The 24018-nt window shown below is 46.7% G+C and overlaps 1 protein-coding gene across 1 annotated transcript; it reads right to left on the bottom strand.

Annotated features, from left to right (window-relative positions):
- Positions 1-16462: 16462 nt before the first annotated feature.
- Positions 16463-20779, bottom strand: C1H1orf202 (chromosome 1 C1orf202 homolog). Its single transcript, XM_054550044.1, has one exon. It carries the CDS (start codon positions 19932-19934, stop codon positions 19347-19349), a length of 588 nt encoding a protein of 195 aa, XP_054406019.1. The 5' UTR covers positions 19935-20779; the 3' UTR covers positions 16463-19346.
- Positions 20780-24018: the final 3239 nt, after the last annotated feature.

The raw sequence follows: 24018 nt of genomic DNA, 5'->3' as shown, positions 1-24018 counted from the left end.
TTTGGGTCATCTGTGGGATTTATACCTGGGCAGCCTTCAGGTACGTCTGAAGCCCCACCCATGAGGCTTCTCAAAGTGGAGTGGAGTGAATGAGACCTGCTTTACTCCACCGGAAGAAGAATATGCATTTGATAGGGGAGTAAAGAATAAATCAGACTAAGAAAAGCAATTTGGTCTACCTAGCACTCTCAGTCTACGTGGCCAGTGAATATCCACTTCAGTGGGGCTGGGATTTTCAGATCAAAAAACCAGAATAAGATGTATGGGAGCCAGGCCACGAGACTCAGTTATAAACAAAGACTGAGGAAAACTTTCATGCCTTCCTCTCCCTCTGCCGGGATCAGTGAGTGGGTGTCTCGGAAATACCCTGGCATTACCCCCTGGCAAGCAGTTGATAATCCACAGGTCACTGTGTGGGTTTTGGGGACAAGACAAAGAAAAAAGAAAATCTTTACCTCTGCTTTGTGCTTGGGCCCGTGCTGAGTACTACACACATTTCATTTAATTCTCACAACAGCCTATGACATCATTCCTGCTTTACACAAAGACAGTTGAGAGATTTTTAGCCCAAGACCACACAGATGGCATAGGGAAGGCCCGTATTTGAACTCAGCCAATTCTAAAGCATCTCTTCTTTCCATGCAAGCATATACTTCTCTGAAATGGCAAATCTGCCCACCCCGGGCCTACTAAATGAGAATTGGCATTTTAGCAAAATCCCCAGGTGATTCATGAGTACATTCATGTTTAAGAAGCACTGCTGAATTTCATAAGACTCAGTTCTGCGTGGTTACTGGATGAGTTAATGTCAGGCAGCCTGGACATGTGAATATCTGAAGGACCTGCTAGGTGACTCCCCTCCAAAATTCAGTAGAAGTGCAGTAAGACTTTCTAAATTGTTACTGGGTTTGACTCAAGCTATATAAATTATTCAAGGACTACCCACCCCAATAAACATGAATCACGAACTTGAACCCTCTGGTGTTGCTACAGGGAGTAGTTACCTAGAAGCCCCTGGTCCAGGCACTAAGGATTCTGGACTATTGTCCAAATGAGATCCAACCTCCTGTGAAAGACCACCAGGGCCAGGCGCTTCAGGCGGCCCTCCTGTTCACTTGAGTCATCACTGAAAGCTCAAGCCCCCCAGGCCATTCATCCCCAGACCTATCCCCAACAACTCTCTACATGCCCTTATCTGGCCGGCACCCCTATTCATCCTTACTGTCCCCCCTTTCCGATGTGCCCTCTGGAACTCTCAATCTGTGACAGGCAAATGACCCAATAGACTCCATTTTTTCAAATGTTTCTTGACCTTTCTGCTTCACCCGAAATCTGGCTGTCCCTTGAGTCTCTCTCCCTAAGTGTACCCTCCATCTCCCAACTGCTGCTTCAAAATAATTTCTCCTCTTCCCTTCAAAACCTCCAGCTCCAGTGAAACCTGTGCTAGCCAGTTCTACCAGCTACTGCCCTTCATTGTCCCTCTTCCTGCTCATACTGTCTTTCTCTCCGGCATTTCCCTGTCGTCACTCTCCACTTCACGTTCACGTAGGTGATCTGTCCAATACCCTAGCCCAGTGTTTCTTAACTGGGGCTCTGTCATTTGGGGCAGGACAATTCTTTGTGCTAGGCAATCCTCCGCAATATGAGCCTTATGGCATCTCTGCACCCTCCCTACACGTTACCAGCCTTTTACCCATCCCGCGTCCTTGTGCACTCCCCCACATTTCATCCCGCAGGGGATTGGCAGGCCTGACCTCAGTTGAGAACCATTCAATGTCTTGATCTCATGTCAGCCATTCTTTGAAGCCTTCAACTTTTCATCACTAGTAACATTCTTTTTTTTTTCTTCTTTTTTTGATACAGAATCTTGCTCTATTGCCCAGGCTGTAGTGCAGTGGCATGATCTCGGCTCACTGTAACCTCCGCCTCCAAGGTTGAAGCAATTCCCCTGCCTCAGCCTCCCGAGTAGCTGGGATTACAGGCACTCGCCACTATGCCCGGCTAATTTTTGTATTTTTAGTAGAGACAGGGTTTCACCATGTTAGTCAGGCTGGTCTTGAACTCCTGACCTCAGGTGATCCGCCCGCCTCAGCCTCCCAAAATGCTGGGATTACAGGCGTGAGCCACCGCGCCCGGCCCATCACTAGTAACATTCTAAACCACTTCTAAAAATCTTAATTTTAAGCATCACTAACCATGAACTTCCCAGGTCACGCTAGTACCCTACATTCCAAAAGTCGTCGACTTATCAAGATCCCAAATCCATCAATCCTAACATCACCTCCCTCCCATCTTCGTTTCTCTTTTCACTCAGCCTAAATTCCATGGCCAATAATTCAATCATTTCCTTCTCGGTACCCTCCAGGTCTACGCCCCTTTCTCCATTTTAATAGCCTGGCAAACCCTGTACTGTTCTGAGACCTCTCTGCATCTGAGCCTGATGAGCTGAATGTTGCTGAAGAAAAACCACACAACTAGGCTGACTGATTACAGTTTACTGATCCTGTCCACAAACCTCACATGGGCACATGACACCACGCCACGGTTTACTACAGTCCCTTGTCAGCCTGCTCTCCTGGATGACACTCATAGCTTCCGTCTTCACCTCTCCCACACGTTCCCCACACATTTCAGCTGAGAACCTCGCTTTACGCTTTAGTGAAAATACAGAGACAATTTAGGCAATCTCCCAGTCTACAAGCTCACCTGAAATAAATAACGTCTTGTGAAATGTGTATGCAAGAGAATGTATATGTTGGTTGGTTGGTTTATTTATTTAAGACAGAGTCTCACTCTGTCGCCCAGTCTGGAGTGCAATGGCGCAATCTTGGCTCACTGCAACCTCCGCCCCCTGAGTTCAAGCAACTCTCCTGCCTCAGCCTCCCAGGTAGCTGGGATTACAGGCGCATGCTACCACACCCAGCTAATTTTGTTTTTTTTAGTAGAGACAATATGGTTTCACCATATTGGCCAAACTGGTCTCGAACTCCTGACCTCAGGTGATCCGCCCGCCTCAGCCTCCCAAAGTGCTGGGATTACAGGAATGAGCCACTGTGCCCGGCCAGTATATGTACAATTTAAAAAGTGATAAAATGAACACCTCCCTGAACAACCATTCAGTGTAAAAAATAGAACATCAGCAGCACATGTAGGCTTCCCCAGCCACTTCCTCTTCCCCCCACTGGCAGGGTAACCACAATCCTACTTTTGTGTAAACATTCCTTTGCTGCCTACATATGCATCCCTGGACAATACTATATGATTTGGTTTTGCCTATTTTGAACTTTATAGAAATGGAATCATAAATTTCAGTTATTTTTTAAATTTTTACATTATTTTTATAATTCATGCATATTATATGTATAGTTGTAGTTCATTCATTTTCACTGCTGTATAGTGTTTTTTTTTGTTTGTTTGTTTGTTTTTTGGAGGCAGAGTTTCGCTCTCGTTGCCCAGGCTGGAGTGCAGTGGCGTGACCTCAGCTCACTGCAACCTCCGCCTCCCCAGGTTCAAGCGATTCTCCCGTCTCAGCCTCCCGAGTAGCTGGGATTATAGGCGCACGCTACCACGCCTGGCTAATTTCTGTAGTTTTAGTAGAGACAGGATTTCACCATTTTGGTCAAGCTGGTCCTGAACTCCTGAACTCAGGTGATCCACCTGCCTCGGCCTCCCAAAGTGCTGGGATTACAGGCATGAGCCACTGCGCCCAGCCTGTATAGTATTCTGTTGGATCAATACACCACAATTTTATGCATACATTCTACCTCTAACAGATATTTGGACGACTGCCAGTTTTTACTGCTGTTATGACCAACGCTCCTATGAACATTATCACGCATATCTCCTGCTGCAGATGCAATGATTTCTCTAGACATGGGATTGGTAGATGGTAAGGAAAGTGCATGTTTAATGTTATTAAAGTAGAAAAAAAACATTATACTTTTATTAAATGAAGTCTTACTCAGCCCTCTCTCCATCTTCTAATCAAACAGCTCCACAAGCTAGTTATTCTTTTCTAATGTCGTATAATGAAATTCTAGAGCCTGGCCTTAAAAATATTTTTTATAATTAACTAAAAGAGTCAAAGAGATGAAAACTGGTGCCCAACTCCCACGCAGCCACTGGGAAAGATAACACTCGGCATCACAAAAGTAGTTTAAAGAATCTGATTGATTTGGTTAAGAACTTTCAAATAAAAACTGTCTTGTTCTATGAAGAGTGGATATCTATGTGAATATTCATCACTATTTGCAACTCTGAGCAACAGGGTCTTGTTAGACGCCTACAACTCTAGGAAATAAATTGATAAATAAAAATATCTGTGCAAATACCACCATGCGAAAATCACCTCCAAAAAGAACCTCTATCTGCCTGTCTTGATAATTTGCTCTCTTGGTTATAATGTTGTAAATGACATCTTCATATTCCTAAAAGTTATACATACTTGAAAGACAGATCAGGCCAGGCGCGGTGGCTCACGCCTGTAATCCCAGCATTTTGGGAGGCTGAGGAGGATGGATCACAAGGTCAGGAGTTTGAGACCAGCTTGGCCAACACAGTGAAACCCCGTCTCTACCAAAAAATACAAAAAACAGTTAGCCGGGCATGGTGGCGCACGCCTGTAGTCCCAGCTACTCAGGAGGCTGAGGCTGGAGAATCGCTCGAACCCACAAGGCGGTGGTTGCAGTGAGCCAAGATCGTACCTCTGCACTCCAGCCTGGGCAATAGAGTGAGACTCCATCTCCAGAAAAAAGAAAAAAGAAAGAAAGGGAGGGAGGGAGGAAGAAAGGAAGGAAAGAAAAGATCAGATCAGAAAAAGACTGCACTTTTCTTCTACATGCACGATGAAAAAAATCAAAGCCCTTGACACCCTGCTAGATATATCATTTAAAAGATCATCTGACAGTTCCTGCTTCATAGCATCAATCAAAACTATTTTCCAAAGTGGCTGTAACACTTGACACTCCTACCAGCAGAAACTTTTAGTCTCCGTTACTCCATATCCTTGCCACTTGATGCTGACCAAGTCTTTAATATTTGCCATTCTGGTAGGTATTAAATTGGCATCTAGCTGTGCTTCTGATTTACATTTTCCTGATTATTAATAAGGTTTAGACTCTTTATATGTTTCTGGGCCATTTAAGTTTTCTTTTTCTGTGAAACGTTTGTCTTATCTTTTGCCATTTATTTGTTTATTTATTTATTTATTTTTGAGACAGAGTCTCGCTCTGTCACCAAGACTGGAGTGCAGTGGTGTGATCTCAGCTCACTGCAATCTCTGCCTCCCAGGTTCAAGCAATTCTCCTGCTTCAGCCACCTGAGTAGCTGGGACTACATGCGCCCCCCACCACGCCTGGCTAATTTTTGTATTTTTAGTAGAGACGGGGTTTCGCCATGTTGGCCAGGCTGGTCTCCAACTCCTGACCTCAAGTGATCCACCGGCCTCAGCTTCCCAAAGTGCTGGGATTACAGGCGTAAGCCTCCTCACCCAGGCTTTTGCCCCTTTTTCTATTGGATTATTTATTACTTCTTATTTGTAGGGTCTCTTCACATATCTTGACTACTAATCTTTGACAGTTCTGTAGCTGCAAATATTTTCTCCCAGTTTGAAACTTGTCTGTTCACTGTCTTTAAGGTGTTTTGAGAAACAGAAGCCCATTTTAATGCAGTCAAAAATATCAATAGTTTTGCAGCCATAAAAAAGAATGAGTTCATGTCCTTTGCAGGGACATGGATGAAGCTGGAAGCCATCATTCTCAGCAAACTAACACAGAAAACCCAACACCGCATGTTCTCACTCATGAGTGGGAATTGAACAATGAGAACACATGGACACAGGGAGGGGAACATCACACACCAGAGCCTGTTGGGGGCAAGGGGAGGGAGAGCATTAGGACAAATACCTAATGCATGCAGGGCTTAAAACCTAGATGATGGGTTAATAGGTGCAGCAAACCACCATGGCACATGTATACCTATGTAACAAACCTGCACATTCTGCACATGTATCCCAGAACCTAAAGTAAAATTTAAAATATATATATATATCAATAGTTTTCTCTAAATAATTTTTGTATCTTAAGAGATATTTCTCCCTCTAAATCATAAAGATATTCTTTTTTTTTTTTTTAAGAGACAGGGTCTTGCTCTGTTAGCCAGGTTGGTCTTGAACTCTTGGCCTCAAAGCAATCCTCCTGCCTTGGCCTCCCAAAGTGCTAGGATTACAGGCATGAGCGATGGTGCCTGACCCGCCTATATTTTTTTCTAAGTATTTTCTCTTTTGCATTGGTCTTTAAATCAACCACAATTGATTCTGTGTGTGTGTGAAGTAGGGAGCCAACGTAATTTTTTCCGCATGAATAACTATTTGTCCTAACACAATACACTGGATAGTCTGTCCTTTAGCCACTGTTTTTTACAATTCCTACTTTTCCATTAGTCAAGTTTCCATATATATTTGACTCTGTTTCTGGACTCTGTAGTTCCATCAGTCTATTTAAATACTCTCTCCAGACCAATGACACACTATCTTAATTACTGAAGGTTTATAAGTTTTAATATGTGGTAGAGCAAGTTCTCCTAACTTATTCAGGAGTTATTATGTGCTACTTCTTGGCCTTTTACTCTTCCATATAAATTTAGAGTCAGCTTTTGAAGTAAAACACCCACATGTGTACACATACTGGAATTCTGGTGTGTGTGTATGTGTGTGTGTGTATATATGTATATATACATATACATATATATATCAACTTTGATTTTTTTGTTTGTTTGCTTGTTTGAGATGAAGTTTCGCTCTGTCACCCAAGCTGGAGTGCAGTGGCGCGATCACAGCTTACTGCAACCTCCACATCCTGGGTTCAAGTGATTCTCCCGCCTCAGCCTCCCAAGTAGCTGGGATTACAGGCACACACCACCATGCCAGGCTAATTTTTGTATTTTTAGTAGAGATGGGACTTCACCATGTTGGCCAGGCTGGTCTCAAACTCCCGACCTCAAGTCATCTGCCTGCCTCAGGCTCACAAAGTGCTGGGATTACAGACATGAGCCACCATGCCTGGCCAAGAATATATGTATCGACTTGTAGTGAATCAACATCCTTATGATATTTTTTAATTTTTAATTATGGTAGAGGCAGAGTCTCACTCTTTTGCCCAGGCTGGTCTTGAAGGAATTCCCAGGCTCAAACTATCCTCCCACCTCAGCCTCCCAAAGTGCTAGGATTACAAGCATAAGCCACGATACCCAGCCTGATATTGAATCTTTACCAAGATCATGATATATATCACTCTGGCCAGGCACGGTGGCTCACGCATGTAATCCCAGCAGTTTGGGAGGCCGAGGAGGGCGGATCAAAAGGTCAAGAGATCAAGACCATCCTGGCCAACATGGTGAAACCCCATCTCTACTAAAAATACAAAAATTAGCTGGGCGTGGTGGTGCGCACCTGTAGTCCCAGCTACTCGGGAGGCTGAGGCAGGAGAATCACTTGAACCCGGGAAGCAGAGGTTGCAGCGAGCCAAGATCATGCCATTGCACTCCAGCCCGGCGACAGAGCCAGACTCCATCTCAAAAAAAAAAAAAAAAAAATATATATATATATATATATATATACACACACACACACATTATTATTCACTAAAGTCCATTGTTTACATTAGGGTTCACTGTTTGCGCTGTACAGTTCTGTGGATTTTGCCAAATGCATAGTTCATATATCTACATGACAAATGGTAGAGTAGTTTAACTGCCCTAAAAACCACCTGTGCTCCACCCATTCATCCCTTCCCAATTTTCAACCCCGGCAACCACTGATCTTTTCACTGTTATAGGTTTGCCGTTTCCAGAATGTCATATTGTTGGAATCAAAGAGTATGTAGCCTTTTCGAACTAGCTTCTTTCACTCAACAATATGCATTTATGGCTCCTCTTTGTCTTGTGGCTTGACAGCTCATTTCTCTTGTCACTGGATGATATTCCATTATATGGATGTGGACCACAGTTTGTTTATCCATTCACCTGCTGAAGAAGAACATCTTGGTTGCTTCTAAGTTTTTGCAGCTATGAATAAAACTGCTGTAAATATTTATGTGCAGGACTGGGCAGGGGGGGTCACACCTGTAATCCCAACATTTTGGGAGGCTGAGGCGGGCAGATCACTCGAAGTCAGAAGTTCAAGACCAGCCTGGCCCACATGGTGAAACCCCATTTCCACGAAAAATACAAAAACATTAGCCACGCGTGGTTGCGGGGCACCTAAAATCCCAGCTACTCAGTAGGCTGAGGCAAGAGAATTGCTTGAACCCAAGAGGCTGAGATTGTGCCAAGTCACTCCAGCCTGTGTGACAGAGCAAGACTCCATCTCAAAAAAAAAAAAAAAAATTCATGTGCAGATTGTTGTGTGAACTTAAATTTTCATCTCATTTGGGTAAATACCAAGGAGCATGATTGATGGATCGTATAGTAAAATTTAAACATAAATTTACCATATTAAACTAAACATGTTTTATAAGAAACTGCCAGAATGTCTTCAAAAGTAGCTATACCATTTTGCATTCCCAAAATGCAAAATCAATGAATGACAGTTCCTGTTGCTCCACAGCCTTGCCAGCATTTGGTGTTCTCAATGTTTTGGACTTTATTCATTCTAATAAGTGAGTAGTGGGTTTATTTTGCAATTCCCTAAGGACATATGATACTGAGCATCTTTTTATATGCTTATTTGCCATCTGTTTATCTTCTTTAACAAGGTGTCTATTCAGATCTTTTGCCTACTTTTTAATTGGGCTGTTTGTTTTCTTGAGTTTCAAGAGTTCTTTGTATATTTTGGCACAAGTACTTTATCAGATATGTGTTTTGCAAATATTTTCTCCCAGTCTGTGGTTGCAATTGACTTTTATAGACAGAGTTTTATCTAACAATCTTGCTAAGCTGTCTTGTTAGTTCTAGTAGCATATCTGAGATTCTTTGGAGTTTTCTACTTAGTTGTATCATCTGCAAATGACAATTCTGTTTCTTCCTCCCAAATCCATATAACTTTAAAAAAAATTTTGTGTACGCCTTTGACCAAGACCTCCCAAACAATGTTGCCCAGATTTTTTTTTTATTTTTTGGTTGGTGGGGGGTCGGGGGGTGTGGTGGGGTTGGGACGGAGTCTCCCTCTGTCGCCCAGGATGGAGTACAGGGGCGCAATCTTGTTTCACTGCAACCTCCACCTCCCAGGTTCAAGCGATTCTCCTGCTTGAGTAACTGAGTAACTGGGATTACAGTCACATACCACCACCATCAAGCCTGGCTAATTTTTGTATTTTTAGTAGAGACAGAGTTTCACCATGTTGGCTAGGCTATTCTCAAACTCCTGATCTCAGGTGATCCGCCCGCCTTGGCCTCCCAAAGTGCTGGGATTACAGGCATGAGCCACCGCACCCGGCCTACCTTGATCTTAAAAGGAGTATTTTCAGCATTTCAAGTTTTTGTCAAATTTTGCCTCATGTGTTTTGAATCTCTGTTATTGGGTGCCTACACATTTAGAATTATGTCTTCTTGATAAATTCACCATTTACTTATTATGAAAATCTACTTCATCCTTGGTTATATTTCTTGTTTTTTTGTTCATTTGTTTTTTTTTTTTTTTGAGAGGGAGTCTTGCTCTGTCACCCAGGCTAGAGTACAGCGGTGTGATCTTGGCTCACTGCAACCTCTGAGGCCCGGGTTCAAGCGATTCTTCTGCCTCAGCCTCCTAAGTAGCTGGGATTACAGGCATGCACCACCATGCCTGGCTAATTTTTGTATTTTAGTAAAGACGAGGTTTCACCATGTTGTCTAGCCTGGACTCAAACTACTGACCTCAAATATTCTGCCCGTCCTGGCCTCCCAAAGTGCTGGGATTAGAAGCGTGAGCCACCGCGCCTGGCCTATATTTCTTGTTCTGAACTCAACTTTGATATTTCTATACTGACACCAACTTTCTTATGATTAGTGTTTTTTCAGTTTTTTTCCATTCTTTTATTTTTAATCTGTGTACATCATTATATATAAAGTGCATTTTTTAAATACAGCATATTTTGATCTTACATTTTTATTTCAATCTGACAACCTCTGCCTTTTTTTTTTTTTTTTTTTTTTTTTTGAGATACAGTTTTACTCTGTCACCCAGCCTGACATGCAGTGGTGTAATCTCGGCTCGCTGCAACCTCCGCCTCCCGAGTTCAAGCAATTCTCACGCCTCGGCCTCCCAAGAAGCTGGGACTACAGACATGGTCCACTAGGCCTGGCTAATTTTTTGTATTTTTAGTAGAGAGTGGTTTCACCATGTTGGCCAGGCTGGTCTCAAACTCTTGACCTCAAGTGATCCACCCACCTCGGCCTCCCAAAGTGCTGGGATTACAGGCATGAGCCACCACGCCTGGCCCAATCTCTGCCTCTTAGTTAGAGTTCTTAGACATTTACGTTGACTGCGATTATCAATACAATTGGGTCTAAATCTACCAACTCACTATTTTTTAACAATTTTTCCTCTATGTTTTTTGTTCCTCTTTTCTTGCCTTCTTTTAGATTTAGTATGTTCTAGTATTCTATTATATCTACTTTATTGGTTATGTATCTTTGTTGGGTTTTTTTAGTGGTTGCTTACAGTTTACAGTATGCATGTTTAGTTTACCACTATCTACAATCAAACATTTTACTATTAATATTTCATGTGTATTTTTAGAGCCTTAAAATGGTATACTTCAGTTTCCTCTCTCCCATTCATAGTGTAATCATTGTCATATATTTTGCTTCTTACTTTTTATAAACCACACAATAATTGGTAATTGTTTGGGGGATGGTTTGCTTGGTAGTGTGCTTAGAAGCTGCCACTGTGTCAAGAGTTGCCTTTCCCTTCCCCACTTTGCTGCTTCAGAAAAGGGCATTTTGGGAGCAAGGAACAGCCTTAAGTTTATAATCATCTTAGATCACTGGTGTGCAGGAGGAATGGTCTGCAGTTCACACAATATGAAAGTGAATATGTGTCTAAGAATGAGAAAAAAAATTAAAACAAATTTCTGGAGTCTCAGACATTCAGGTTCTTTTGTTTTGAGACAGGGTCTCACTCCCTCACCCACACTAGAGTGCAGTGGTACAATCACAGCTCATGGCAGCCTCGACTTCCCAGGCTCAGAGGTGATTCTCCCACCTCAGCCTCCCAAGTAGCTGGGACTACAGGTGTGCGCCACCGCACCCAGCTAACTTTTGCATTTTTTTGTAGAGGTGAAGTTTTACCATGTTGCCCAGGCTGGTCTTGAACTCCTGGGCTCAAGCAATCCACCCACCTTAGCCTCCCAAGGTGCTGGGACTATAAGCACGAGCCAACATGCCCAGCCCTTTGTTTTTAGGATCTCTTTAAGCAGTTTACCAGAAATGTGCACATGGAAAGGCTTCCTGATGGCCACCAGGCTTCTCCTCCCCACCTGGAACTCTAGGGCCCTGGCCAGTGAGGGCCATGGAGCTCACACTTCATTAGCTTCATGGAGAACCCCATTTACTGGTGTTATAGAAGACAGGAAATTTCTGATATAGTCCCAGTCCTGACAGGTGAACAAGTACACTTCCCCTCTGTGAATCTGAGTTTCCCGCTATGTTGCTGGTCCCCACAGTCGCTTTCTGCTGGTTCTGCCTAGAGGCGCCCAGGCAGCTGCAGACTCTTGGTATAGCCTGGGGAAAGGCCTTCTTGGCCCAGGAGGTGGGCCTAGGAGACGGAAGAGAATCAGCCAGTGGTCCCCTGAGGCTATTCCCCTACAATCCCTACCCCTTCCAAAATGTTCCCCAAACTGTATCCCAAAGAATCATCTGGGAAGCTTCTTAAAACACAGGTTCCAATAGGCATTATCTCCCCAATAGTCTGAGTCAATAGGCCTGGAGGGAGCCCAGGAATATGCTTTTCTTGGAAATGGGGGCTTGCTGCATCTCCCAGGCTGCCGGAGTGCAATGGCGTGATCATAGCTCACTATAACCTCAACCTGCTTGACTCAAGCCATCTTCCTAACTCAGCCTCCTGAGTAGCTGAGACTACAAGTGTGCACTACCGTGCCCAGCTAATTATTATTATTTGAGACAGGGTCTCACTGTTGCTCAGGCTGATCTCAAACTCTTGGCCTCAAGGTAATCCTCCTGTCTCGGCCTCCCAAAGTACTGGGATTACAGGCTTGAGCCACCAGGCCAGGCTAAGCAACTCCCTGGGTGCTTCTGACTCAGATACCTGCCACTCATGCTTAAAGGAACATAAGGAAGGCTGGAGAGGGAGGGGAGTTGTGTTAGCAGACATGGGAAGCTTCTTCCCAGACCCATCTACATCTCCCTGTTTGGTCCTTTCATCTCAGATTCTCTGGCAAAGCCGTATGAGCCTCAAAGGAGGGAACACAGGATTTGTTGAGAACCTTTCCCACCTTTACGTCATCTCATATAAACCTCACTCAGAAGTGAAAATAACTGGCCTTGGGTAAGGCAAAGAGCCTGGAGATGAACTCAAGTCTTACTTTGAAGCCTGTGGTCTTTTTCACATCTTGGGTACCTTGTAAGAAATGGAAAAGTGAGCACCTTCTATGAGCCAGGCCCTCTCATGTACATTTTCTTCATGTAGTCCTCATACTAGTCTATATAGATATTATCCATATTTTAGAGCTGCAGAATTGAGACTCAGGGTGGCTGAATCACTCCTCCACAGTCAAACCGCTCACAAGCTGCAAGAATTGGAATTCTTTCAAACCCCAATCTTACTCCACTGTTCCTCCGACTGGGAAGTTGACCTCCTCTCCAGGCCAGGAGAAGAGGTCGGTGTTACTAGGCCATTAATGCTGATCCCATTCCCCCTGCTGTGTCTGGTTTAGAGGTGAGTGTGTTCTGGCCACTGAGACATGAGTGGAGTCCACTGGAGGGACTCTCAGAGAGGTTTCCAGAGAAGACGGGCCGGGCGCAGTGGCTCATGCCTGTAATCCCAGCACTTTGGGAGGCCGAGGCAGGTGGATTGCTTGAGGCCAGGAGTTCAAGACTAGCCTGGCCAACATAGTGAAACCTCATCTGTACCAAAAATACAGGAAAAAAAAAAAAAGTGCTAAAAACAAAAAGTGCTGGCAAGGATGCGAAGATAACGGAACCTTTGTTCACTGTTGGTGGGAATGTAAAATGGTCCAGCTGCTGTGGAAAACAGTAGGACGATTTCTCAAAAAATTAAACCTAGCATCACCATATGATCCAGCAGTTCCTCAAAGCAGGGCCTCGAAGAGATATGTGTCTACCCATGTTCATAGCAGCATTATCCACAACAGCCAAAAGGTAGAAGCAATCACCCAAATGTCCATTGAAGAAGGAATGGACCAGCCGGGCACGGTGGCTCATGCCTGTAATCCCAGCACTTTGGGAGGCCAAGGCAGGTGGATCACCTAAGGCCAGGAGTTTGAGACCAGCCTTCCCAACATGGTGAAACCCTGTCTCTACTAAAAATATAAAAATTAGCCAGGCATGGTGGTGTGCACCTGTAATCCCAGCTACTAGGGAGGCTGAGGCAGGAGAATCGCTTGAGCCCAGGAGGCGGAGGTTGCAGTGAGCTGAGATCACACCACTGCACTCCAGCCTGAGTGACAAAAAAAGAAAGTGTCTCAAAAAAGAAAAAAAAAAAAGAGAAAAGAAAAAAGAAGAATTCAAGTCACATAGTAATTCTTAGGAACCTAGTGCTGTGTAAACTAAGGTCTACCTGTACCTGTATAAATAAAAATGTTGGGCTGCCTTAAATCTTACCTCTCTCCCCAGGAGCAGAAGCCTGCCTCACCACCAGGACCTAGCCCTATGTATGTATCTACCTTGGAGGACCATGGCAGAGCAAGCACTCTGACCAGTTACTGGCAGAGATGAGGCTTCTCCTCTTGGGCTCATCAGTGATAACCCCGCGTACCACCTCCCTCCCCTTTTCCTTCAGAGACTACAGTTCAAAGTGTCTTCTGAATTCTTTTCTCCAAGGAACCCCAGCATCATAGATTGGCCCCTATCACTCCCATGAGTGACCCCCTCTGCCGGCCACTACTACCCAGATACTTAGGATACTGGCCTGCTAGAGGCTGACATCCCTCTTCACGAAGATATTGGGGGGTGAGGTGAGATGGGGATCCCCGTCCCCCACAAGCCCCTTCCTTCAGGTCCCCAAAACCACCACACAAGACTGCTCAGGCACACCAGGCCCTGGGTCCCATAGTCAGTGGGGAGCCCCAGTCCTGCTAGTCCGAGGCCCTTCATTCATCCCCAGCCACAAGCTGGCTAGATCCATTTAATTCAGCACAGATAGTACTTTTTCTTTTCCTTCAAGATCAGAAGTCTAAATAAACCATATTGAGAAAAGAAAGAAATTCTCATGTACCAAGTTGTCTCACTTTGTGGAGTTAATGGGTTCTCAAAATTATGTGACATAGCCTTTGGTGTCTTTCCTGTTCTATGTGGAATAGAAAAAGAACTGCCTTCAAGCTCTGAAGTTGATGACATTCTCCCTTTAGGGAAAAAAGAGTTTTCAAAGGAAGGAAGGTTTCCCAATTTCCCTGAGGTATTTTCATTGGCTCATTCACTCAATAAGCACACCAACCATGTACCAAAAACTTATAAACATGATTTCCTATTTACAAAGGCCTTCTGGCATCACAGATTTTCTGATCCACAAATTGCACTGGACTTGAAATAAGAAATATTTCCAAATCGCTGTTTTGTCATTAGAAGTTAGTACAACCTCTCTGAGCCTTGTATTCTTATTTTAAAATATAGTAAGAGCCGGCGCAGTAGCTCATACCTGTAAGCCCAGCACTTTGGGAGGCTGAGAAGGGCAGATCACCTGAGGTCAGGAGTTCAAGATCAGCCTGGCCAACATGGTGAAACCCCGTCTCTACTAAAAATACAAAAATCAGCCGGGCATAATGGTGCACACCTGTAGTCCCAGCTACCCGGGAGGCTGAGGCAGGAGAATCACTTGAACGCTGGAGGCGGAGGTTGCAGTGAGCCAAGATGGCGCCATTGCACTCCAGCCTGGATGACAGAGCGAGACTCTGTCTCAAAAATATATACATACATAGTAAGACTCCTTGTCCTGTCAAACTCACAAAACTATATGCAGATCACCTAAGAACTGCCGATGAACATGGGAGTCATGCTGTCATTGTTACAAAGAAAAAGATTGGTTGATTGTTTTAAAATGAGATGGGGTCTTGCCATGTTGCCCAGGCTGGTCTTAAACTCCTGGCCTCAAGCAATCCTCCCACATTGGCCTCCCAAAATGCTGAGATTGCAGGTATGAGCCACCACACCTGGCCAAAATTTATTGTTAATTAGAAAGAGGGGAAGCAAGATGGAAGGGCCAAGCCACCTGTTAGAGCAGAAGCAGTTCTAGAAACCCCATCTCATAGAGTTCAGGATGCAGAACTGCTGAAGACATCCTCCTTCTTTCTGGCTGGGCACCTCTCACGGCTTAAACACAATGAGAGCCATGAGTTTTACTAACTCAAACTGAACATGTCAATCATGGGGCCTGTCTTACCCAACAGTCTATTCTAATGAAAACTCTGCAGCACCCAGCACACCCCCACTGCCTTTTCAGGAAAGCAGTACTAGGCTTAACTAGGGGTTTGGACCAAGGGTAGGGCCCCTGATCCAAAGGCAGCTAGACCCCAGGAAGACACCCATGAAAGTAGACTGGCTTCACCAATAGCAATGGTGGTAATTACCAAAGTCAATCAGACCACATCCCTCAGACAGATCTGTCTGGGAGGATATAGAGTGATTGATTATCAATGGGAAGAGAGAAAGAGGGCAGGCCTACACGGGGAGCAGGGAGGGAGACTCGGCCCACAGGGAAGACCCAGCTCCAGCGCGCCTCAGGGCTGTGATCTAGCCCCGTTTTCAGCACAGTGTTTCCTTATAATAAACACATTTCCCCTAGATTCCTTTTTTTTTTTTTTTTTCTTTTTTTGAGATGGAGTCTCACGCTGTCACCCAGGCTGGAGTGTGTGTGGTCTGGGCTCACTGCAACCTCCGCCTCCTGGGTTCAAGCGATTCTCCTGCCTTAGCCTCCCAAGTAGCTGGGACTACAGGCCACCACACTTGGTGGTGTAAAAATAATTTTTGTATTTTTACTAGAGATGGGGTTTCACTATGTTGGCCAGGCCGGTCTCAAACTCCTGACCTTGTGATCCACCTGCCTCGGCCTCCCAAAGTGCTGGGATTACAGGTGTGAGCCACCATGCTTGGCCTCCCTTTAAGGTAACTTTACCTTAAAGGAATCTGAGGCTAGATAGAAAAGTCTCTAAAAGACGAAACTAAAAGACCTTCACTAGCACAAAAACTCAACCTGACTTACCTCCTGTGGCCAAGAGACATGTTTCTGGAATATCTACACCAGAAAACACTCAACCACAGACGGCTGAATAATGAGGCTCTACATTTTTGTTGGTTTTTTAAACTGGTTTTCAGCTAGAAAGAAGATGGATATGGGAGGAAGAAAAAGTCCCATGCTGGTCCTAATGCGGCTCTGCAAGATCAGAGATCAAAGTTGTCACCATGAAATACTGCAAATTCCTAAGCTTGGGGGTGGAGGCGGGGCAGGGAGGGGGCAGTGGCAGAAGGGACCACCTGCAGGCACTCAACCCCAACAATGTAATGCAGCCTGGGTGCGCTCTCTGCATCCAAGGACCATGTTTCTGCTGAACTGGGGCCTTAGTGGGAGACATCTGTTGGTGTATCAACCCAGCAAATCTGGTAGAAGCTACCAATCTGCTCTTGCCCTGGGAGAGATCCATTCTAATCAATAGCCAGGAGGAGCCAATTGAAGGCTGACAGCACAGTGCCAAAAAGGTAAGGCTTTGTGTGGATACCTAGGAGTGAAACCAGGAAGACAGAGGACACACGTGAAACCACCCTCATAAATTCTCTAAATAAGTTGAGCATTTACATTACGCTACGTGCTTATACACCAAGCCTGGGTGTGTGTGTGTGAGTAGAGAGGGGTCCCCACAGACCGAGACACAATCTAGGCCAATTTCCTCAGCCTAGTGAAGAGGATGTACTGTGGAGGGCCACGAGACAGTCGAAACAAAAAGGCATGGCTACATTCAAATTAAGGGTCAGAGAATTAACTGTAGTTTGTCTCTTTCCTTTTGGAAACAAGCAAACCCAGAAAACATTAAATAGGTGGAATTTCTTACACGTTATTCAACAGCACCTCTATTCCAGGATTTGAGAATTCAGCAATTGGGTATTCTTCTAGCGGTCTTTTCTTTACCAGCCTCTTAGCTTCAACCCCTCGAAGCAGAGAGGGTTCAACTGGGCTGCTACCTATAGAACAGCTTTTAATTCAGGCATCACGGGACCCCCCGCCCAGTCAGCTATAGGCAGGATAACAGGATGGCTTTCCTCCTAAGGATGGGGCTATGAGGTTTAGTGGCTTTTCTGGTAAAAATGCCTTCCTCTATCACAGACCTACAAAACAATTTCATCTATCTGGGCAATGGCAAGAATAAAGAAGCTAGGAAAAATACAAAATGCACCTAACCAACCCCAAGTCACAGAATTAGAGAATTCTTCCCTATGGGGCGCCGGCTCCTGGCCTCGGCTTTCTAGCGTATGCCTTGTTTTTTCTGTTTTTCATCTTCCTAGGTTCACTGTTCAAGTATCAGGCATCATGATCCTCCACCTCCCACCCCTCCCCCAGTGATTTTTTTTTTTTTTTTAAGACAGGGTCTGGCTCTGTTGCCCAGGCTGGAGTGCAGTGGTACAATTACAGCTCACCACAGCTGAACACTGCGGCCTAAGCGATCCTCCCACCTCAGCTTCCCAACTAGCTGGGACTACAGGCGCGCACCACCACACCCAGCTCAATTTTTAAATTTCTCTGTAGAGAGGAGGCCTCCCCATGTTGTCAGGCTGGTCTTGAACGCCTGGCCTCCAACAATCTTCCCACCTTTACCTCCCTAAACGCTGGCCCCTTCCCCAGCGTTGACTCTCTAGGTAAAGGGGGAGGGGAAATCCCTGCCTGGAAGGCACCAGGGACTCCAAGGCGGCTTCAACAGCAGCACCATCAAGTGGAGAGCTTCCAGGCTCGCAGTTTGGCGTTTTTAGCTTGCTAGTGAAAAGGGTAAACTGGGCCGGGCGCGGTGGCTCACGCCTGTAATCCCAGCACTTTGGGAGGCCAAGGCAGGTGGATCAGCTGAGGTCAGGAGTTCGAGACCAGCCTGACCAACCTGGAGAAACCCCGTCTCTACTAAAACTACAAAATTAGCTGGGCATGGTGGCACATGCCTGTAATTCCAGCTACTTGGGAGGCTGAGGCAGGAGAATCGCTTGAACCCGGGAGGCGGAGGTTGCGGTGAGCCGAGATCGAGCCATTGCACTCCAACCTGGGCGACAGAGCAAAACTCTGTCTCAAGAAAGAAGGAAAGGAAAGAAAAAGAAGAAAAGGGTGAGCTAGTGAAAAGCTTGCCAGCTTTGGCGCATAAGGCAGTGAGGGGACAGGGAGGTGTGGATGCTAGTCTGGGAACAGCCTGCGGAGAGACCATTATCACAGTTTAGTAACTACCTGTAAGGTGTGCCGCGCTTTCAGAGTCCCCACAGCACTTTCACTTCTACTATTTGACTTTCATCCTCACAAGTCTGTAGAGCCAGAGTATCATTAGCAGGTTTTTATTGATGAGGAAAAGGAAGACGTTCAAGACCCATCTGGGAGCCTCCAGGAGTCCTTTCCCTTTGTTCTTTTAAGTCTAGCACTGGTTTCCAAACTCCCCTGTCCCACCCCTCCACCCCAAGCCACCGTTTCTAAATGCCTGTCAACAAAAGCATAAAAGGAGAGTTCGCTCACTTCAAAGTGGGATGTGAAGCTCAGCATCCTGCTTTAAACGATTTTTTTTTTGACAGGGCGTGGTAGCTCATGCCTGCAATCCCAGCGCTTGGGAGGCTTAGGATCGCTTGACCTCAGGAGTTTGAGTCCAGCCTGGGCAACATAGTTTTTTTGGTTGTTTTTTTTTTTCTGTCTCAAAAAAAATTAAAGGCATTGCAGAGATTGAAAACTGTTTCCCACCTTCTCCCCTGCAGTGTTTAGGAAGAGACAATCCGCCCCCGATTCAGCTCTTCCCAGCCCGCAGCAATTGCGCAGCGGGGGGAACCCAGGGCTCCGCGGCACCCGCAGGCGTTAGTTACTGCGCCGAGGCCCTCGGACCAAAGAGAGGCTTCGAGGAGGACGCGGCTCGTTTAGCTCGCTGCGAACCTCAAGATAACTCTTGGTTTCCATGCACATCCCCCCAACATTGCATGTGCTTTCATTCCTACGGTGCTGGGTTTACTTTCATTTATTGCTTTTGTTGACCAAAAAAAAAAATACAATCCTGAGCGTGCACAGGGGGCGCAAAGCGGGGCCGGCTCCTCGTGGGTGACCGGCGGCGGGGCTGGTGCGCGGGAGCGGCCTGCGCGGGCCGCCCGGGGACGCTGCTCTGGGGTCCGGCCGCGGCCTCGTGGCCGCCCTGCGCGCGGTCCAGCACCAGCAGCGGGATCTCCTCCAGCCGGTCCGGCCGCTCCTTGCGCCGCAGGTAGCGCCGCCTCCACGTCGCCAGCCTCTGAAGCAGCCTCTGCAGGCTCGAGGGGCCCCACGGGCCGCGCTCCGGGGCCTCCTTGCCTGCGCGCGCGTGAGCTTGCCTGAGCTTCTGCCTGCGCGGGCCGCGGAACAGCCGCCGCCAGCACCAGCAGCCAGAGCAGGAGCCGCCGTCGCCGGCCACCGCGCGCCGCCCGACCGCCTCCGGATCCCCGCGCGGAGGGGGGCCCCGCTTCAGGCGCGCCGCCGTCTCCAGCAGCTCATGCTGCGCGCCGCCGCGCCGGGGGCCACCAAACCGGGGGGCTGCCATGGCCCGCGCAGGCCTCTTCTCGGAGCGCGGGGCCCACATCTCGGGAACCGTCGGGCTGGACAACAACGCTGCCGCCTCCAGGACTCCAGAGGGCCCCTCGCGTCCTCTCCCGGGAATGTACCCACAGGCCCCCTCTACGCGCTTGGGTTGCCCAGGAAACCCCAACGGTGACCCCACAATGCCCAGCAGAGCCCTCGCCCTCTGCCGCTGACGGGGTCACCAGAATCCAGCGACCCAAGGAATCCCTCAAGTAAGTCGGCCAAATTTCGCTGCGAACTGATTTTCACATATGGCCTCACCTGGACAAGAAGGAGTCTTGGAAGTTCCTGGGGCCCAACTCCTGGTTCACGAAGACACACAGCGTCCACGAGCAGGGGGCTGCGCAGCCTTCCCTGGGTCAAGGCGTGGGTTTCAGCCTCAGGCGTGTGTTGCGCTGGAGATTTGTATTTTGTGAACTAGTTTCAGGTGGTCTCAGCACTTTTCTGTTAACAGGGAACCAGAGTTTCAGGAGAGATCTCAAAACCTAATTTTCTTCATCTCGCCTCACTCAAAGGCCTCTTTCTTGTAGGATTATGATTGGTTTTTTTTAATAATTTTTTTTTCTGATTGCAAACATAAAATTTTTGAAGAAATGTTGTAAAACTAATACAAAAAAGAAATACTCCTTTTTTTTCTGCTTTTATATATATATTTTCGTGCTTATTAATTTTCTCCAATTCAAAGCAAAGTTTAGCTGCTATGGGGGCTGGTCGTGGTGGCTCATGCCTGTAATCTCCGAAATTTGGGAGGCCAAGGTGGGCGGATCACTTGAGGCCAGGAGTTCGAGACCACCCTGGGCAACATGGAGAAACCCTGTCTCTACAAAAAATACAAAAAAATTTCATGGCATAGAAAAAAAAAAAATGCTACTCTGGGCACAACCCTGGAGGGAGGGGCAGGGCAGTATCCAAAGCTGTTCTGGCAGCTGACTCCGTGGGGCCCCCTCCCCATGGAGAGTGAGTGGGATGAAGGGTTCATGCTGTGCACTAAAATACAATGCAAATATTGATGCAAATAAATTTTTTAAATGAAATTGTTGCCCTCCTACCAAATGGGAAATTAATTTTGTCACTGGATAGACACTTATGAAGAAACTGGACTTCAAGTTTGTCCATCTCAGTATTCTGGCAGAAAAGCATGAAATTGAGCCATTCCTTGCAAAGACCAGGAAATCCAGCATTTCCTACAAGAATGGGGATTGCCTGGAAAAGAAGAGCTGACAGAGTATCTCCAGATGCTGACAAGCTTGTAGGACATATGCAGGACTGTTCATGAGGCCAACCAGAGAGGCCCAACTGTGAGCCCTGTCCCTGTCCTTCGGGAGAGGCCCTGCAGCAGACCCTGGGCCAGCCCTGGGAGGAACACATCTACTCAGCTGTGTCCCTTCTGTGTTCCCTTTCATGGTCCTTAAGTGACTACATCATCTAGTCCAGACCAACACGCTGTGCCCTGAGCAAGGTAGAAGATTTGGGGACAAGCCTGTGCCCATGGTTCCTTCTTCACAAGAATGAAAATGACTTCACACTCCTAAGTTTGCCCCTACCTGTCTTATTTTCTCCTTAACAACTCATGCACAGAGCAGTGGTGCTGAGGGGCTCTGCTGCTGGCCCTGTTCCGGATAGGCAGGGCCCCTGAGGAGGGCAAATAGAGAGGCAGAGGCCCAGAGGGAGGGTCTGGATGACCTAACCCGGCCTTAAAGGTGCCTGTTTTCATCAGCTCTTCCCTGTGTACTCAGTACCCTCCCAAGACCATCTGGGCCTGGCCCTTCCACCTTGCTCCAAGGGGGTCTGCTCTGGGACTCCCCACAAGTGAACTCTATTGAGGATGCCCAAGACCTGAAATGGGTTCTGGAAATCTTGGGTCCTCCACGGTCATGTGTCTCCCGTCTTTCTCCTGACAGACTCCACTCTCAGTAGTAGGGATCAACCTCTGCTTGTTAGAATAGGAAGCTAGGCAGACATGAGCAGGGCAGGAGACCGCCCCTGCCAGGAATGTCAGACAGCCATCAGGTGATGGGCAGGTGGTTGTTATACTTTCTTTCTAAAATAATAATTGGTCACAGCAGGCATCAGGAAAAGGCGGTCTCCCAATAGGTAGAAACACCTGACGCTGGTGATTAGCAGCCTGCCAGTAAGTTCTCAGGAGCTGGGCGAGTAGGCTCAAGTATGTGCACTAAGAGGTAAAGTGGCAGAGTTAACTGGTATATGACCTAGGAACGCTCAGCTGACTCGAGTGAGTATGCGCACAACTTCAGTAAACACACTGCGCATGCGGCCCCTGCTCTCGAGTGCGATGTGCAGCCCACCACATGCGCAGACAGCCCACCACATGCGCAGACAGCCCACCACATGCGCAGACAGCCCACCACATGCGCAGACAGCCCACCCCAAGGGAGGAACTGGGAGAAGGAACACAACCCCCCCAGAAGCATGCCAACGTATAAAACCCCAAGTCAAAGGCTGAACAGTGCATTTGGATCACTCAAGTCGCCCATTTGGCCCTCTTCAACTGTGCTTTACTTCCTTTAGTTCCTGCTCCAGTACTTTTTTCCCCCCCGCTCTATCACCCAGGCTGGAGCGCACTGATCTCAGTTCACTGCAACCTCCACCTCTGGGTTCAGGTGATTCTCCTGCCTCAGCCTCCTGAGTAGCTGAGATTACAGGCACACGCCACCACGCCCAGCTAATTTTTGTTTTTTTAGTAGAGATGGGATTTCACCATGTTGGCCAGGATGGTCTCAAACTCCTGATCTCTAGTGATCCACCTGCCTCGGCCTCCCAAAGTGCTGCAATTACAGGCGTGAGCCACCACATCCAGCCTTACCATCTTCAACTGAAACAAAGATAGAAGGGTAGAGCTGAAGCCAGGAAAGAGAAAGTGACTGGGATAAAAAGGGTAAAAGAGGGTAAGATTTATTATGCAGATTAAATCAGTGCCTTCTCCAATAATCAGAGTCTCCAGTGATGCGGAGTCATCTTTCTCTTTCTAGTACCAAGAGGAAGACACTCTTACAAATGGAGATTTATTTATTTATTTATGAGACATGGTCGCAATCTCGGCTCACTGCAACATCTGCCTCCTAGGTTCAAGCCATTCTCCTGCCTCAGCCTCCCGAGTAACTGGAATTACAGGCGCGCACCACCACGTCCAGCTAATTTTTGTATTTTTAGTAGAGACGGGATTTCACCATATTGGCTAGGCTGGTCTGGAACTCCTGACCTCAGGTGATCCACCTGCCTCAGCCTCCCAAAGTGCTGAGATGACAGGCGTGAGGCACCAGGCCCAACTGTATATTTTTTTTTACAAATGTAAATTTCTCTTACAAAAGGGTAACCACTCTTGTTTTCAGAGCTTCTCTTGTCTCTGCTGTTTCTCAAAACAACCAGCTCAAAATAATCCTTATACCTAAGAAAAGAAAAATAGCTCAGAGATGTCTGAGCTATGTGAGGTATGCAGGCCCAGATCCCCAAGGCTACAGGACTTCAGTTGTGGACCCTTTGCATCCCAGGCTCCTACACATGACTGGGGGCAATTATTTAACTTTGTTCCTGACAAGCCTCACCCTTTATCTTCATGTTCTTGGAATTTGTGATACAAAGAACAATGTATGGCCAACCAATAGCTTAATGTTATTGTATTTATTTATTTTTTTTTTCTTGAGACGGAGGAGTTTTGTTCTTGTTGCCCAGGCTGGAGTGGTGCGATCTCAGCTCACTGCAATCTCCACCTCCCGGGTTCATGCAATTCTCCTGCCTCAGCCTCCTGAGTAGCTGGGACAAAGGCGCCCCCCACTGTGCCAGGCTAATTTTTGTGTGTGTGTATTTTTAGTAGAGACAGGGTTTCACCATGTTGGCAAGGCTGGTCTTGAACTCCTGACCTCAGGTGATCCGCCTGCCTTGGCCTCCCAAAGTGCTAGGATTACAGGCATGAGCCACCATTTGTACCCAGCCAATTGTAGTGCAAATTCTTGGTAACAATTTAGGAACTGCCTCTTCTTTCCCTTTATTTTTTATTCTTTCTGTTGAGACAGTCTTGCTCTGTCGCCCAGGCTGGAGTGCAGTGGTGCGACCTTGGCTCACTGCAA

The sequence above is a fragment of the Pongo abelii genome, chromosome 1 (genome assembly GCF_028885655.2).
Source record: "Pongo abelii isolate AG06213 chromosome 1, NHGRI_mPonAbe1-v2.0_pri, whole genome shotgun sequence".
NCBI lineage: Eukaryota > Metazoa > Chordata > Mammalia > Primates > Hominidae > Pongo > Pongo abelii.
The sequence above is the reverse complement of the archived record's forward strand: the minus strand, read 5'-3'. Positions and strand labels throughout refer to the sequence as shown.